Source organism: Emys orbicularis, chromosome 12, assembly GCF_028017835.1.
Source record: "Emys orbicularis isolate rEmyOrb1 chromosome 12, rEmyOrb1.hap1, whole genome shotgun sequence".
In the NCBI taxonomy this organism is placed as follows: domain Eukaryota; kingdom Metazoa; phylum Chordata; order Testudines; family Emydidae; genus Emys; species Emys orbicularis.
In genome coordinates, this window is record NC_088694.1 from 45019238 (window position 1) to 45037732 (window position 18495).

Consider the following 18495-nt stretch of genomic DNA (forward strand, 5'->3'; position numbering starts at 1 on the left):
ACTCATGGCGATCGGGGGAGGTCCCGGATGACTGGAAAAAGGCTAATGTAGTGCCCATCTTTAAAAAAGGGAAGAAGGAGGATCTGGGGAACTACAGGCCAGTCAGCCTCACCTCAGTCCCTGGAAAAATCATGGAACAGGTCCTCAAGGAATCAATTATGAAACACTTAGAGGAGAGGAAAGTGATCAGGAACAGTCAGCATGGATTCACCAAAGGGAAGTCGTGCCTGACTAACCTAATTGCCTTCTATGATGAGATAACTGGCTCTGTGGATGAGGGGAAAGCAGTGGATGTGTTATTCCTTGACTTTAGCAAAGCTTTTGACACAGTCTCCCACAGTATTCTTGCCGCCAAGTTAAAGAAATATGGGCTGGATGAATGGACTGTAAGGTGGATAGAAAGCTGGCTAGATCGTCGGGCTCAACGGGTAGTGATCAATGGCTCCATGTCTAGTTGGCAGCCGGTTTCAAGCGGAGTGCCCCAAGGGTCGGTCCTGGGGCCGGTTTTGTTTAATATCTTTATTAATGATCTGGAGGATGGTGTGGACTGCACTCTCAGCAAGTTTGCAGATGACACTAAACTAGGAGGCGTGGTAGATACACTAGAGGGTAGGGATCGGATACAGAGGGACCTAGACAAATTAGAGGATTGGGCCAAAAAAAACCTGATGAGGTTCAACAAGGATAAGTGCAGAGTCCTGCACTTAGGACGGAAGAATCCCATGCACTGCTACAGACTAGGGACCGAATGGCTAGGTAGCAGTTCTGCAGAAAAGGACCTAGGGGTCACAGTGGACTAAAAGCTGGATATGAGTCAACAGTGTGCTCTTGTTGCCAAGAAGGCTAACGGCATTTTGGGCTGTATAAGTAGGGGCATTGCCAGCAGATCGAGGAACGTGATCATTCCCCTTTATTCGACATTGGTGAGGCCTCATCTGGAATACTGTGTCCAATTTTGGGCCCCACACTACAAGAAGGATGTGGAAAAATTGGAAAGAGTCCAGCGGAGGGCAACAAAAATGATTAGGGGTCTGGAGCACATGACTTATGAGGAGAGGCTGAGGGAACTGGGATTGTTTAGTCTCCAGAAGAGAAGAATGAGGGGGGATTTGATAGCAGCCTTCAACTACCTGAAGGGAGGTTCCAAAGAGGATGGAGTTCGGCTGTTCTCAGTGGTGGCAGATGACAGAACAAGGAGCAATGGTCTCAAGTTGCAGTGGGGGAGGTCAAGGTTGGATATTAGGAAACACTATTTCACTAGGAGGGTGGTGAAGCACTGGAATGCGTTACCTAGGGAGGTGGTGGAGTCTCCTTCCTTGGAGGTTTTTAAGGCCCGGCTTGACAAAGCCCTGGCTGGGATGATTTAGTTGGGAATTGGTCCTGCTTTGAGCAGGGGGTTGGACTAGATGACCTCTTGAGGTCCCTTCCAACCCTGATATTCTATGATTCTATGATTCTATGATTACCGCAATATCCAGGGGTTACAAGTCCAGTGCTCTACTGCCAGAGACTTTATGTGACATTTCATATCTTACACTATGCTTCAGTGGGACTGGACTTGAAATTAGAAGATTTGCATTTTGTTATTTATTCTGACCACAGGTGAGGTCTTGGCCAAACATCATGTCTCTCTTTTCCTACCTCCCCTTTTGTCTCTGTCAATTTTGTGGACCAGGGACTTTCTTTCCCTTTGTATGTGTGCAACGTCCCAACACAATGGGGACCCCCTCTCTCTTTGAGTCCTTAAGGAGTCACTATAGTAAAATAATATTAATAGGCCTTGTGCTTCAGGTGATTTCTGATGGGGCTGACCTGGATATTACTGAACAATATAAAATGACTCCCCCTTCTACTCCCAAGCCCACAATCAAATGCTTACCCCAAAGAAAGGAAACAAATACAATCTAGAAAATCAAAAGTAGACCGCATCCCAAAGCAGAAGTTTATTTTATTAGTTTACACCAAGAAGGGGAAAGATCCAGAGACTCTGAATTTGTATGGATTCGAATACAGGGAAAACCACAGTATTGCACAGCAAACTTCTTAACTGAGCATTACTCTTTCTCAATCATTAGATGCATCACATGGAGAATGGAGAAAACAGAAGGGGAAAATCAAATGTCGATCACAGAATGAATGCTGCTGGGATTCAGGGATCTCCCTAACCTGCACATTCTTCTCTTCCTGATCTCTAGTGACCTACACTGTCATCGTGACTGAGCCCATGCCCATTGTGGCACTAGTTGTGGCTGATCAGCATCTCCATACCCCCCATATACTTCTTTCTGGGGAATTTGTCTTGCTAGTAAATCTGCTACACCTCCACCATCCTGCCCAGGATGCTGGCCAGTCTCCTGACTAGGGACAAAACTGTTTCTGATACCGGCTGTACTGTGCAGTTTTATTGGTTTGGTTTCCTATTGACTGTTGAGTGGTTTTTTTACTAACTTTGATGGTTTATAATCAATACTTAACGAAAGCCCTGCACAGTGCAGCCCTTATGAATGGCAGGTGCTGTATGTAGTTAGCAGCTGGATCTTGGCTAAGTTCATTCCTAGGTCTTAGTGGGGAGAGATAGCTCAGTGGTTTCAGCATTGGTCTGCTAAACCCAGGGTTGTAAGCTCAATTCTTGAGGAGGCCACTTAGGGATCTGGGGCAAAAATATGTCTGGGGGTTGGTCATGCTTTGCACAGAGGGTTAGACTAGATGAGGTTCTTTCCAACCATGATATTTAATGTCATAATTAGCCTTCTGTGTCCCTAATGAAATAGATATTTTTCTGGTGATTTCACCCTTGTCTGGTTATCCTGGTGACCCTCATGTTCTCCTCTGTAGACATTGTTTCCCCATCTCTTTTGACCCTGGAATCCTATGTTTGTATCATCTCCACTATCTTGAGAATCCCTTCCACCACCAGGAGGCAAAAGGCATTTTCCACCTGCTCCTCCCACCTTATCATAGTTACAGTTTTCTATGGGATCCTAATGGTTGTCTATATATTACTAAACACCAGTGCACTGAGAGCCCTGAAGAAAGTGTTTTCTGTCTCTCACACTGTCTTCATGCCCCTAATCAATCCCCTCTTCAACAGCCTGAGAAACAAGGAGACCCTAAGATCTCTATGGAAATGTAGCATGTTGAGAGAGGTTGATTGGAATGGTAATAATTATTCACTGTCTACAAATGAAGAATCAAGGTGTCCCAAGTTTTTGTCAGTCAAAGCCTGTGCTTTGAGATCTTTGGATGGGAAATGGTCTGTTAGCGCCTGATGTTATTACTAAAGGCATGGAAATGTATTTCCCATTCTCTGGGGCTCTTGGCACAGACACAGACCATGGGGGGAAAGGGCAGATTTCCTCTGGGATTCAAATGCTCATGGCATCAGCTTTGGTGTTACACTGTTTTAACAAACACCACAGTTTTAATTCCCTTGAGAAGGTAACTCTAAGTGCTCACCGGCAGCAGGGCCCAAGGGAGATCGCAGCAGCAGGAAGGCCCAGGGGGAGGCTGCTGTACTTGATAAACCCTGCAAAGATCTAGAGCCAGAGTCATATAAGGGTTTGTGTGATGCAAACAATCATGCTGGGCCACAGGAGAGAGAGCCATTCCTCAGCAACATATAGGTATCTCCTGAGCAAGGGACAAGTCTGACTCTGAGACCAAACACCATCGATGGAGAAGTCGCTCCTTCATGCTCAGGATTAAAGGTGAGTGTTACCAGCCTCAGGGAAAACCCTTAAACTCTTACTCGGACTTAGCCCTTACTTTCAAAGACACTCCTGTTTGACAGTGTCCTCACTTAGTGGGAGCTTTGCCTGAGTAAGGACTTTAGCATCTCATCTCACCATGGGTAGTTAGTGATGAGCACTGTACAAAATCTGGTCACTTAGATGTCAAAATGAGTTCTGTGTCTTCCCCCACCTCCATCTCACTACAAGGGACCTGCCCATGGTCATACAGGGAGTCTGCGACAGAACTGGAATGGAAGCCAGTATTTCCTAGTCATATTTTAGTCTGTTAACCACAAGATCATGTCTTTCAGCTTTTGCAAACAGGGGCTGCTAACAGGGAGTTTCGCAAGGAAGTTTGGAAGGGGAGTGGGAAGGGAGCAGGGGTCCCTTTATTCCCCTTAAAACCTATAAACCAAACTACATTCAAAACCTCTTGCTTAAACAACCCTTTCATTAACTAGGAGACAATGCAGGCAGAAGCCCAGCTGCAGAGTGGGGGTTATCCAGTTTATTGCACTGAGTGCAGCATGTATGATTACCTGCCCTGTGGGCGGGCGGTGTATGTGTGCATTCGGTGCAAGGAGCTGCTGACCCTAGAGACTATGTACGGACTTTGGAGGCCAGGGTAGCGGAACTGGAGGAGCTAAGGAAGGCAGAGAGGTATGTTGATGAGGCTTTCTGGGACATTGTAGAATTGTCCCACCTCCGGTCAGACAGCCCCGCGCTGTTGAGGAGGATGAAAGGCCCAAGGAAACAGAGAAGTCAATGGGAGCAGAGGGAAACCTTCCCATAGTTGGGACCCTCCTTCCAGATGGTGCTGGGGTTACCTCTCGCACTGAGGTTACCTCTCAGGGGGAGGGAACTCCAGTTGCTAGGAAAAGGCAGGTGTTAGTAATGGGAAATTCGATCATTAGAAACGTAGATAGCTGGGTTTGTGATGACCGGGAGAACCGCATGGTGACTTGCCTGCCTGGTGCGAAGGTTGTGGATCTCTCGAGGCATCTAGACAGACTTATGTGTAGTGCTGGGGAGGAGCCGGTGGTCATGGTACATGTAGGTACCAATGACATAGGGAAGGGTAGGAGAGATGCCCTGGAGGCCAAATTTAGGCTGCTATGGAAGAGACTGAAATACAGGACCTCTATGGTGGCATTCTCAGAAATGCTCCCAGTTCCACGCACAGGGCCAGGTAGGCAGGCAGAGCTTCAGAGTCTCAATGCGTGGATGAGACGATAGTGTAGAGAGGAGGGTTTACATTCATTAGGAACTGGGGAAACTTTTGGGATGGGGGAGCCTATACAGGAGAGATTGGCTCCACCTAAACCAAAGTGGAACCAGACCACTGGCACTAAACATTAAAAAGGTTGCAGAGCAGTTTTTAAACTAGGAGATGGGGGAAAGCCGACTGCTGCAGAGGAGCATGTGGATCGGACAGAGACTTCTCTTAAGGGAGAGTCTAATGATAGAGAATCTCCAGGTTATAGTCAGGAGCAGAGGATGGAAGAGGATAATGTAAGGGCCAGATCAGACAGGAAACATTCACATAAAAAAGAATCTAACACATCAGAAAAGGGCAGACAAATAAACAGTGACAAGTTTTTAAAGTGCTAGAAGTCTAAATAATAAGATGGGTGAACTAGAGTGCCTTGTGATAAAGGAGGATATTGATATAATAGGCATCACAGAAACCTGGTGGACTGAGAGCAATCAATGGGACACAATCATTCCAGGGTACTAAATATATCGGAAGGACAGAACAGGTCGTGCAGGGGGGAGGGAGTGGCACTATATGTGAAAGAAAATGTAGAATCAAATGAAGTAAAAATCTTAAGTGAATCCACATGTTCCATAGAATCTCTATGGATAGAAATTTCATGCTCTAATAAGAATATAACATTAGGGATCTATTATAGACCAACTGACCATGACAGTGATAGTGATGATGAAATGCTAAGGGAAATTAGAGAGGCTATCAAAATTAAGAACCCAATAATAGTGGGGGATTTCAATTATCCCCATATTGACTGGGAACATTTCACTTCAGGACGAAATGCAGAGATAACATTTCTCTATACTATAAATGACTGCTTCTAGGAGCAGCTGGTATGGGAACCCACAAGGGGAGAGGCAACTCTAGATTTAGTCCTGAGTGGAGCACAGGATTTGGTCCAAGAGGTAACTATAACAGGACCGCTTGGAAATAGTGACCATAATGCAATAGCGTTCAACATCCCTGTGGTGGGAAGAACATCTCAACAGCCCAACACCATGGCATTTAATTTCAAAAGGGGGAACTATGCAAAAATGAGGGGGTTAGTTAAACAGAAGTTAAAAAGTACAGTGACTAAAGTGAAATCCCTGCAAGCTGCATGGGCACTTTTTAAAGACACCATAATAGAGGCCCAACTTCAAGGTATAACCCAAATTAAGAAACACAGTAAAAGAACTAAAAAAGAGCCACCGTGGATTAATAATCATGTAAAAGAAGCAGTGAGAGATAAAAAGACTTCCTTTAAAAAGTGGAAGTCAAATCCTAGTGAGGCAAATATAAAGGAGCATAAACGCTGCCAAATTAAGTGCAAGAATGTAATAAGAGAAGCCAAAGAGGAGTTTGAAGAACGGCTAGCCAAAAACTCCAAAGGTAATAACAAAATGTTTTTTAAGTACATCAGAAGCAGGAAGCCTGCTGAACAACCAATGGGGCCCCTTGATGATCGAGATACAAAAGGAGCACTCTAAAGATGATAAAGTCATTGCGGAGAAACTAAATGAATTCTTTGCTTCAGTCTTCACGGCTGAGGATGTTAGGGAGATTCCCAAACCTGAGCCGGCTTTTGTAGGTGACAAATCTGAGGAACTGTCACAGATTGAAGTGTCACTAGAGGAGGTTTTGGAATTAATTGATAAACTTAACATTAACAAGTCACCGGGACCAGATGGCATTCACCCAAGAGTTCTGAAAGAACTCAAATGTGAAGTTGCGGAACTATTAACTAAGGTTTGTAACCTCTCCTTTAAATCGGCTTCTGTACCCAATGACTGGAAGTTAGCTAATGTAACGCCAATATTTAAAAAGGGCTCTAGAGGTGATCCCGGCAATTACAGACCGGTAAGTCTAACGTCGGTACCGGGCAAATTAGTTGAAACAATAGTTACAAATAAAATTTTCAGACACATAGAAAAACATAAACCATAGTCAACATGGTTTCTGTAAAGGGAAATCGTGTCTTACTGATCTATTAGAGTTCTTTGAAGGGGTCAACAAACATGTGGACAAGGCGGATCCAGTGGACATAGTGTACTTAGATTTCCAGAAAGCCTTTGACAAGGTCCCTCACCAAAGGCTCTTATGTAAATTAAGCTGTCATGGGATAAAAGGGAAGGTCCTTTCATGGATTGAGAACTGGTTAAAAGACAGGGAACAAAGGGTAGGAATTAATGGTAAATTCTCAGAATGGAGAGGGGTAACTAGTGGTGTTCCACAAGGGTCAGTCCTCGGACCAATCCTATTCAACTTATTTATAAATGATCTGGAGAAAGGGGTAAACAGTGAGGTGGCAAAGTTTGCAGATGATACTAAACTGCTCAAGATAGTTAAGACAAAAACAGACTGTGACGAACTTCAAAAAGATCTCACAAAACTAAGTGATTGGGCAACAAATGGCAAATGAAATTTAATGTGGATAAATGTAAAGTAATGCACATTGGAAAAAATAACCCCAACTATACATACAATATTATGGGGGCTAATTTAGCTACAACAAGTCAGGAAAAAGATCTTGGAGTCATCATGGATAGTTCTCTGAAGATGTCCACGCAGTGTGCAGAGGCGGTCAAAAAAGCAAACAGGATGTTAGGGATCATTAAAAAGGGGATAGAGAATAAGACTGAGAATATATTATTGCCCTTATATAAATCGATGGTATGCCCACATCTCGAATACTGCGTACAGATGTGATCTCCTCATCTCAAAAAAGATATCCTGGCACTAGAAAAGGTTCAGAAAAGGGCAACTAAAATTATTAGGGGTTTGGAACGGGTCCCATATGAGGAGAGATTAAAGAGGCTAGGACTCTTCAGCTTGGAAAAGAGGAGACTAAGGGGGGATATGACAGAGGTATATAAAATCATGAGTGATGTGGAGAAAGTGGATAAGGAAAAGTTATTTACTTATTCCCATAATACAAGAACTAGGGGTCACCAAATGAAATTAATAGGCAGCAGGTTTAAAACAAATACAAGGAAGTTCTTCTTCACGCAGTGCACGGTCAACTTGTGGAACTCCTTACCTGAGGAGGTTGTAAAGGCTAGGACTATAACAGCATTTAAAAGAGAACTGGATAAATTCATGGTGCTTAAGTCCATTAATGGCTATTAGCCAGGATGGGTAAGGAATGGTGTCCCTAGCCTCTGTTTGTCAGAGGATGGAGCTGGATGGCAGGAGAGAGATCATTTGATCATTGCCTGTTAGGTCCACTCCCTCTGGGGCACCTGGCATTGGCCACTGTCGGTAGACAGGATACTAGGCTAGATGGACCTTTGGTCTGACCCGGTACGGCCGTTCTTATGTTCTTATGTTCTTATCATACTTATTGTTAATTGTGGGTCAAACCCTGTCTATCTATCCATCTAGCTAGCTAGCTAGCTAGCTAGCCCAATTTAGGGCCAATGGGGGGGGGGGCAGGAGGGCCATTTGGCCTAGCCTCAAGCTCAAAGGGGGCCTCAAATTTAGAAACTTCTTAATTTTTTGACATTTGATAAGTTTCACTACTTGTTTTTATGTGCATCCCTATTGGACCAAAATGTGACACAGTCTCTCCGCTTAGAGCTGCAAATTTAAGCACATAAGAGATGTGATTAGGTAAAAAACATATTTTTTGTTAACTGATATAGATTTTGTCATATTAAAGAGTTAAATTTTTTCATAAATATTAATACAACTATATCAGTTCTGATGGCACCAGATTAGACCGCGATGAACATGTCCTCTCAGATCAGCTGATTATCGCGTGGATTGCACCCTCAGCAAGTTTGCAGATGACACTATGCTGGGAGGAGTGGTAGATACGCTGGAGGGTAGTGATAGGATACAAAGGGATCTAGACAAATTAGAGGACTGGGCCAAAATAAATCTGATGAAGTTCAACAAGGACAAGTGCAGAGTCCTGCACTTAGGAGGAAAGAATCACATGCACTCCTACAGATTAGGGACCGAGTGGCTAGGCAGCAGTTCTGCAGAAAAGGACCTAGGGGTTACAGTGGAAGAAAAGCTGGATATGAGTCAACAGTGTACCTTTGTTGCCAAGAAGGCCAACAGCATTTTGGGCTGTATTAGTAGGAGCATTGCCAGCAGATCGAGGGACGTGATCATTCCCCTCTATTCGACATTGGTGAGGCCTCATCAGGAGTACTGTGTCCAATTTTGGGACCCACACACTACAAGAAGGATGTGGAAAAATTGAAAAGCGTCCAGCGAAGGGCAACAAAAATGATTAGGGGGCTGAAGCACATGACTTATGAGGAGAGGCTGAGGGAACTGGGATTATTTAGTCTGCAGAAGAGAAGAATGGGGCGGGGGGGGATTTGATAGCTGCTTTCAACTACTGAAAGGGGGTTCCAAAGAGGATGCAGCTAGACTGTTCTCTGTGGTACCAAATGACAGAACAAGGAGTAATGGTCTCAAGTTGCAGTGGGGGAGGTTTAGGTTGGATATTGGGAAAAACTTTGTCACAAAGAGGGTGGTGAAGTACTGGAATGGGTTACCAAGGGAGGTGGTGGAATCTCCTTCCTTAGAGGTTTTTAAGGTCAAGCTTTACAAAACCCTGGCTGGGATGATTTAGTTGGGGATTGGTCCTGCTTTGAGCAGAGGTTGGACTAGATGATCTCCTGAGGTCCCTTCCAACCCTGATATTCTATGATGCTATGATTATATAAAGAAACCACTACTAGTGGCTGGTGCTGGATCAAGTGCATGTTGAAAGGTAGAGAACTGTTGCATTTTAGTATCTTTATAGTTTTACGTCTAGTTGACTAAGGAATTATTTATGTGTGAGAATTCCTCATTATTATCTTCATATGGTAGCTAAAAGAGGTGACTGGTTGGTTGGTTGAGCCCTTGGTTGGTAGCTTGGCCATCATCAGAGGCTTTTGTAGTCTATAGGACCAGATTCAAGGTGAAAATTTGTAAGGACTATCTTGTACAGTGAGTTTCATGAGGACACACGTTTGAAATTTTTGGACATTATCCCTCTGCCTGTATCTGTGTCTGTGTTTAATATATATATATATATATATGTCATTCCTTTGTCTTCAGCTCAGCCTGTTATATTATACCTTGCGTGCTTGAGTTTTGATTCAGTGATAAGGATAATAACCTGTCTGACTGTTTCATTTTGTGTTCTTAATTCGTATTCCTTTGTTTTAAGTCTTTTCAGCATTTGTGTACCATTCAGCATTTGTGTACATGTTTACATTAGAAGATTTCAAGTGTAGATAAGCTACTTATTTACAGCAGAATATTTCAAGTGTGGATAGGCTACATATTGACCAGAATGATCACTGTGAAGAGGAGATTTGAAAGTGGTGCAAGCAAGAGATGGAGAAAACAACTGAGTGAAGCAGCAGCTAAGAGCTCAAAGCCAACAACTTCATTTCTCAAACCACTGGAAAACACACCTTAGCCTACAAACAATGCTACAGATAATGATCTGAAACAGGTGATATTTCAATGCCAAGAGCTGAACATGAGGACAGTAGTCAAGAAGGGGATGTGCCAACAGTATCAGATGTAGCAGAAGATCCTGTTTACGATCAAGAAACTCAACAGCAACAGGAAGATGTAGATCTTATGCAGCAAGAGAAATTCATCAGTACTACAGGTTTGACTGTGACTGACATTGGAATTATTGACAAGAGCAATGCTGCCCAAATGCAATCTTTTCTTCAAATTTGAAATTCCAAGTAACATTCCACAAGATGCTGATAATCATGCTTTCCCTACTCATCTGCTGACAAAAACTCTTCCAAATGGTGAGACCTGCACAAGAGACTGGTTATGCTGGAGTACAGAAAAACAATCTCTGTACTGTGCACCCTGTTTCATTTTGAAAAAAAGTGTGGCAAATGCATCAGTTCTCTCTGATCAATCAGGATGGAGCATCAACAGAGGTTGGAGGAAGTTGAAAGACTGAATACCATCATACGAGAGTTCAACATCACACAAAGAAAACTATGTTGCATGGAAATCAGTCAATAGGGCAGCATCAGCTGAAAATTCAGTTGACTGAACTCTCCTCAGAAACTAATAACTGGAAAAAACTTCTTGAGTGCATCCTGAATGTCATCCTTTTTCTTTCTGAGTGGGGATTGACTTTCTTTGGTTCTAGTCAATGTATTGGTGATCGTGCAAATGGAAACTTTCTAGGCATAGTTGAGCTCCTCAGCAAATATGACCCACTTTTATCAGAGCATGTTAAACCTGTTTGAGAATCACAAGAGAGTCAAAAGTACATGCAAGTCCATTATCTCTCCACACGCATACAAAACGAGTCTATTGAGCTATATAGGTCATTCATACAAACAACAATTCTTGATCAGACTAGAAATGCCAAGTATTTTTCAATCATTGTTGATGCCACTCCAGATTGCTCTCACAAGGAAGAGACTACTATGGTTATTCGATATATTAAAATTGTAGACAGCTCAAAATTTTCAATTGAAGAAAAGTTTATTTTGTTTGATAATTTCACAAGAAAAACTGGAAAAGAAATTGCTGCTCAAGTACTAACAAATCTAGAACGTTTTAAGTTAGATTTTCAAGTCTGCATTGGTCAGGCCTATGACAATGGAGCTAATATGGCTGGGAAGTACAAAGGTGTACAAGCAGTTCTGCTTGAGCATAATTAAAACTGTATTTTCTCCAGCTGTGGAAACCACATACTAAACCACATACATGATTGTGCTGAATCATGCAAGGAAGCAATTACGTACTTTGGCAATCTCTTCAGTAGCAGTCCACAAAGGCGGGAAATTATGAAGCAATATCTTCCTGTTCCACTCCATGGGATGTCCAAAACTAGATGGTCTGCACAGATTGATGGTGTTCAATCAGTTGCGCAGCATTTGAATTCAGTGAGAAAGGCTTTAAATGAGCTTGAATCTCTCAATCTCACTGCCCAGGCTCGAACTGAACTTCAGTCTATTCAGAAGCACATGTCTAAATTTGAATGCATTCTGATATCATTGTTTGGGGATGAAGCTACTTACAATGATCCACAAAACTAATTTGGTAATTGAAGCATGCAATACTACACTTAATGTTGAGAGGGATAACTTGAAAGTCTTATCAATGACATTCAACAGATTTGTGAACAATGAGATGTGAACCTGACTGAGTCCAAATTAGTAGCACAGAATATTGGCATTTCATCTGAGTTCTCCACCAATCGCAACTTACCTACTGAATCTGAAGCCAAGCAGCATTATAGGATCAATGTCTTCCTTGTCATCATTGATTCTATTCAATCAGGTCTTAAGTGTTTTGGGTGACCGGATGTCCCTATTTTATAGGGACAGTCCCGATATTTGGGTCATTTTCTTATATAGGCGACTATTACCCCTTACCCCCTGTCCTGATTTTTCACACTTGCAATCTGGTCACCCTATACACGCCGATTTGAGTCACTGTGACTTATTTGGGGGTTTCTTTGCCAGTTTAACAGATTGAGTAATAAAGATCTACTTTCTGCAGCTGAACAATTTCAGCAACAGTACAATGAAGAAATCTCAAAAGATCTCAGTGACAAGGTCATCTTCCTCAAACAAATATATTCCATGAACTTTAAATTGGATTGCAAGCCAAAGGAATTGCTTCAAGAAATACTTGAACTTGAACTCTCTGGGGTGTTTCCTAATATCACAATTGCACTGTGTATTTTTGTCAATTTGCATGCATCAGTGGCTTCAGGTGAATGCACCTTCAACGTTTTGAAGCAGGTAAAGAACTATCACAGTTCAAGTATGGGACAAGAGCGTTTGAATGGGCTCACCATGCTTAATATCAACTGTGACATTGCACAAAAGCTAGGTTTTTCCTCAATAATTAGTGCATTTGCACAGAAAAAGGCTAGAAAAATACATAAAAAAATATTCAAATTTATGTCTCCCTCTTTTTTTGGTGCCTTATTTTGTTTTCCTGTGTCATCATTTTTTAATTTTTATTATGGCTAGGGGATGTGGCCCAGGCCTCTCTGGACCTCTGAGAGGGCCTGTCCCCATACATTCTATCTATCGATCTATCGATCTATCTATCACCTTAAACACGTATATATCTCTGTGAGCCATACTTCACTCTTGCCATCTGGATTTATCCACCCATCTCCTTACACATCCCTCTCTCTATGTGTATCGGAGACTAATATATACTAAACTGCAAAAGCATGCAATAGTTTCATGTGTGACCAGACATCTTCATATGTTTCCAAGTTTTTCTATGGGACATTGACTGACACTGACTGTGATAGTCAGCAGCGACCCCCCCTAATGGCCGCCGGTTGCCATAAAGGCTGCTAGCTGTTAAGGGGGGGTCGCTGCTGACTATCACAGTCCCCCCTTCGGACCTGACAAACCCAAATTGTCAGGCCCGTTGTTCAATTTGCGATTAAGCTGGAGGGAAAGATACTGTGTTTTCCCACAGATAGCAGAGCCCTTAGTAACAGCACTACACAAACATCTTGCACATTGTAACATTACCCAAATAACACATAGAAAGAAAAGAAGGAAAATAATCCACTTGACAATTTTTCGGAAAATTCCTGTAAACCATGACCCAAGGTCTGGGAGGAGGTCCTCAAAACTAAAGGTATGATTAAGAGTTACAGCATGAAAAACAACAGCAGCATTCTTAATAGCTTGCAAATCCTTTTCAATTAAGCCAGAGCGATTAATATAAAAACAGCATTTTTTCCCAATGCAAGCACAAGCCCCTCCCACCTCAGCATTCATGGCATCTAACACACGCTTATTTTGCAACGTTACTTCTGCTATTTCATTGATTTCTTGTTGTAACTTTTTGAAAAGCGTTTAAGGAGGCATTAGATGCCTTTTTAAGCTCTGCAGAAATATTTACTACTGCCCTTTCCAGCTCTGCTACTCCCAGCCCAGGAATAAGCCCACGAATAAAGGAATGAAGGAATCCCCCCCCACGATAACGTTCGCCTGTCAATGTTGCAACATAGGCCTTTTGAAACTGGCAGGGAGGTTTCTGGGCGTTTACAGCAACTTTTAAGGGGTAAAAGGTTCCATTTCTAACACTAAACCAAAGGGTTTGATTATAGGCTTCTAAGGGCAGGTAACCCATTTCCCTCCCGGTTTCGTCAGCAGCCTTGAAACATAGGGCCAACTTATATTCGATTCCGAGAATCTTGAAGAGGGGGACCCCCCTAGCCTTTCAACTATGATGCCAAACTTTAGACATTTTCCCATACTTATCGGACTGGTACTCCCCATCCCACCACCATTCAGTTTTCCTCGCTACCTGTAGGGAGAGTGCTTCAGAGAGGTTTACAGGTACAGCCCACAATCCTATTCCTACTTCAAAACGAGTTTGGTGACACAACCAGCAGTCAGATAAGTGTCCCAATGTGGCCAGTTGCTGAAGGGGTCTGGCTGCTGGGTGTAGGTTGGCTTGTACAAGGGGCAAGCTTAAAAATAATAGCCACCGCAGCACCGTTTGCGAACCCATAATTATAAAGTTTCAGGATTTTGTTTGCAGGAACAAAAGTTTTAGTCCCTCAAGAGGTCCAGCTTTCCAGGTGTCATCTGCTTCTTGCTTTTCCGGGTCGCGGTGGGAAGAGCTGGTGGGGCTTCCTTGAAGTCCGGTGTTGTCTGCTTCTGGCCCCGGCCTAGGGGCTAGCTTGACCCGGGTGTGGTGGATCCAGATATCCCGTTCCCTTACTCGAATTGCAGTGTGGGAGGTAAGAAGAACTTGGAAAGGGCCAGCCCACCGGGGTTGGAGAGGCTTGTTCTTCCACTCCTTTACATAGACCCAATCCCCTGGCTTGATCCGATGAGCAGGTACATTAGCAGGTAGGGACTGAAATTGAGCTGCATACCTGTGAAGAGACATGAGAGTGTTTTGGAGGGAAACAACATATCTGGTCAACTCCTTGTCCCCCCAGGTGGCCAAATCGGTCACAGGTTCTGGGTCAGCAAATCCAGTGTATGGCCGGCCAAATAAAAGCTCAAAAGGTGAGAGACCAAGCAGCCCCTGGGGGCGGTTCGAACTGCCAGGAGGGCCAAAGGTAGGGCCTGAAGCCACTTTAACCCAGTCTGTTCACACAATTTGGAGAGCTTAAGTTTTAAAGTTTGGTTCATTCTTTCCACTTGTCCAGACGACGGTGGTCTCCAAGGAGTATGTAGAAGCCAGGTAATACCTAGGGCCTTAGCAATGTGTTGAATAACCTGGGCAGTGAAATGAGTCCCTTGATCAGAGTCAATAGACCTAGGAGGGCCAAACCTAGGAATGACATGGTTTAATAAGGTTTTTCCCACTTCCAAGGCAGTTGCTCGTCTAGTTGGGAATGCTTCGGTCCAGCCAGTCAGTTGGCATACAATTACAAGAAGGTACTTGTAGACTTGTCACTTGGGCATCTCCGAGTAGTCAATTTGGAGCCGTTCAAAGGGCCTGTGTGCCCATAACCTTGCTCTTGGGGGGCCTTTAGGTTCCCCCCTTTGGATTGAATTTTGCACAAATGTCACAGGTGGAAAGAACTTGTTTGGCTTCTTGGAATACCCCAGGGGCATACCAAAGCCTATTCACAGTAGCTGCCATGGCCTCTGCTCCACCGTGTGTTTCCTGGTGTAGTTTAAGTAGAGCAGGCCGCTTTTGATGCTGTATCAGCCAGTCGGTTCCCACGGACAGTGGGATCATTTCCCTCCTGATGGGCCCGAACATGGATGATGGCAACCTCGGATGGCAGGTGTATGGCTTTTAACAGTTCCAGGATTAAGGGCCCATGTGCTATTTTAGTGCCACTGGAAGTAATGCACCCACGCTCTGCCCAGAGTTGGCCCGTGGCATGGCAAACGCCAAAGGCATATTTCGAGTCAGTATATATGTTTACAGACTGACCTGCTGCCAGCTCACATGCTCGGGTGAGGGCTACCAATTCTGCCGCCTGGGCTGAGGTGGAGGGTCCCAGAGGCGCAGATTGTAATACCTCAAACTGGGTAGTTACTGCAAATTCAGATATCCGTTGGCCCTCCCCGACCCGTGCCAAGCCATTTGTATACAGCTTCAGTTCAGCATTTGGAATGGGCACATCTGAAAGATCTGGTCGAGGTTTTTTTCTGATGATGCATTACTTGAAGACAATTTAACAAGGGAATAGTGTCCGTTTTGCATGTTACCTGATCAGGAGAACAAACCAGGACGTCATCCACATACAAGAGATGATATTAGGCTACCTGGACCCACCAGGTAGCCTAATATCAGCTAAGTCGCGTGCCAGGATAGAGGAAAAAATGGTTGGTGACTCAACATATCCTTGCGGTAGCCGAGTCCAGGTCAGCTGTTCTGCTCTCCCGGTCTCAGGATCCGTCCATGTAAATGCGAAAATATCCCATCTGTCTTGATTTAGAGGAATACTGAAAAAGGCATTACACAGGTCTATCACTGAATAACAAACAGTACCTGCTGGAATGGCAGTCAGGATAATGTGAGGGTTAGGTACCATGTTGTGTCTAGCCTGAACGACCTTATTTACTGCACGCAAGTCTTGGACAAATCGGTATACCGGTTTTCCATCTGAATCCATGTCAGGTTTTCTGACTTGCAGAATGGGGGTATTGAAAGGAGACTTGGTGCGAAATAGCACTCCCACCCGCAGGAATGTGGTGATAAGGTTCCGGAGGCTGAGCAGAGCTTCTTGGGGGATGGGATACTGACAAATCCGAGGAATTTTAATGCCTGGCTTTAGGGTTATGCGTACTGGTTCTGTCCGGAGAGTGCCCAAGTCTGCTTTTGAAGTACCCCATAGGGAGGCTTGTACCTCCTGTTTGAGTTGCTTGGGTAGGATCAGGCCCATAGGAAGGATCGGGTCCTTTGAAGCCTGGGTTAATGCAGCACACAGCTGGGGAAGTTGGTTTTGAGGTAACCGGAGGACGATCCTGTCATCTGAAAAGAAAATCTGAGCACGCAGTTTACACAACAGGTCTCTGCCCAAGAGATTAACTGGGGAATCAGGAGCTAGCAAAAAGGCATGGGAGGCGGAGACACCAGAGATTTCTACAGTAGCTTCCTGCAACACAGAACAGTCAAATGGCTTTCCGCCTATACCCATTACCGGAATACTTTTAAACACCGGGTAAAGGCCATTTACTTAACATATAATCCAAAGGGCTATCCTTAGAGGGTTTCCTCTGAGACCCACCCATCCCCCTTCTGACACTCAAATAGAGAATTAAACAGAAAGCCGGAGGGAATTATGGTCTAATCCAGAAATTCCAAGTCAGTTTCTGCTCACACCGACTGCTACAGGGGACGGAACAGAAGGGTCTCAATTTGACCTCAGGGCTTCCTCTCATGCTATGGCTTCCACCCTGAGGAATTACGAACGAGAAGCTCAGTTCCGCCCACACACCTAACACCCAAGTGTATGAGACAGAAATATATTAACCAGTTAACCAGAACAGAACTAGAGCCAGATAGTGTTTCCTTATCCTATTAGGACTCACCTTATCGTAGCACAAACCCCAGGGGCTGCGGTGAAGTGGGGGAAAGGGGCTAAGCACCCCGTTGGCGCCGTTCCTAGTTCGCCGCAGCCATCCGGAGTCCAATGTCCGAGCTAAGAGGGTCCCATCTGGGGTGCCAGAAACTGTTACTGAAATATCGGGTTCGCCTAGCTGAGAGCCAATAACAGCCAGATAGGGATAAGGAAAAAGGTTACTTTATTCTGCAGAAGAAAGGAGAGCTTTGCACCTTGGTACAAAAACTCTAACTCATACAAAAGCCAAAGATCTTTTATACACACTCAAACACAGGCTCCAGTTGTGTTAGCATTTGATTGGTGGTCAATAAACCTTGCACTTCTGCTATCTGGTCAGTGAAAACCGGCTTGGGACCAGCTCCCACTGCCTCAAGACAGAGAAGGAAAGACAGTTCAAAAGTTCAGGCTACTGTGTAGTGAGGTCTCTGCTTCCCCCTAATGGCCGCCGGTTGCCATAAAGGCTGCTAGCTGTTAAGGGGGGTCGCTGCTGACTGTCACAGTGTGGAGAAGGTTGCAGAGAGTGCAAGGTGGAAAATTCAGCCCAGGTCTGTAAGTACCAAAAATACATAATTTGGTATACTTTGATATTAGCTGTTTTATGTGTATTGTTATTTATGGGACATTGGTGTAGTTTGGCAGCAAAGAAATATCATTATATGTAAAAAAAGGGGGGGGGGAAATCACATTAAAAATGCATTAATTCATAAATGACTAACTGAAAGGTCTCAAAATGGAATTGTAAATAGAGAATCATCTTCGAGAGCATGTGTTCCTAGTGGGGGCCTGAGGAATCGGTTCTTAGTCCTATGCTATTCTCAATTTTTATCTGTGACCTGGAGGAGAACATAAAATCATCACTGATAAAGTTTGCAGATGTCATAAAAATTGCAGAGGTGGTAAATAATGAAGAGGACAAGTCAGTGACACATAGATATTTGGATCACTTAGTAAGCTGGGCACTAGAAAACAATAGGTGTTTGAATATAGATATTGTGATA

The 18495-nt window shown here is 43.9% G+C and overlaps 1 protein-coding gene across 1 annotated transcript in view; it reads left to right on the top strand.

Moving 5' to 3' along the window:
* LOC135886300 (olfactory receptor 11A1-like) overlaps positions 1 to 11636 on the top strand; it is a 33082-nt gene extending 21446 nt beyond the window's left edge. Inside the window, exons 3-4 of the mRNA XM_065414112.1 lie at positions 10448 to 10609; positions 11374 to 11636. Of these exons, the coding sequence (XP_065270184.1) occupies positions 10448 to 10609; positions 11374 to 11636 (425 nt within the window). The remainder of the gene's footprint in view (positions 1 to 10447; positions 10610 to 11373) is intronic.
* Positions 11637 to 18495: the final 6859 nt, after the last annotated feature.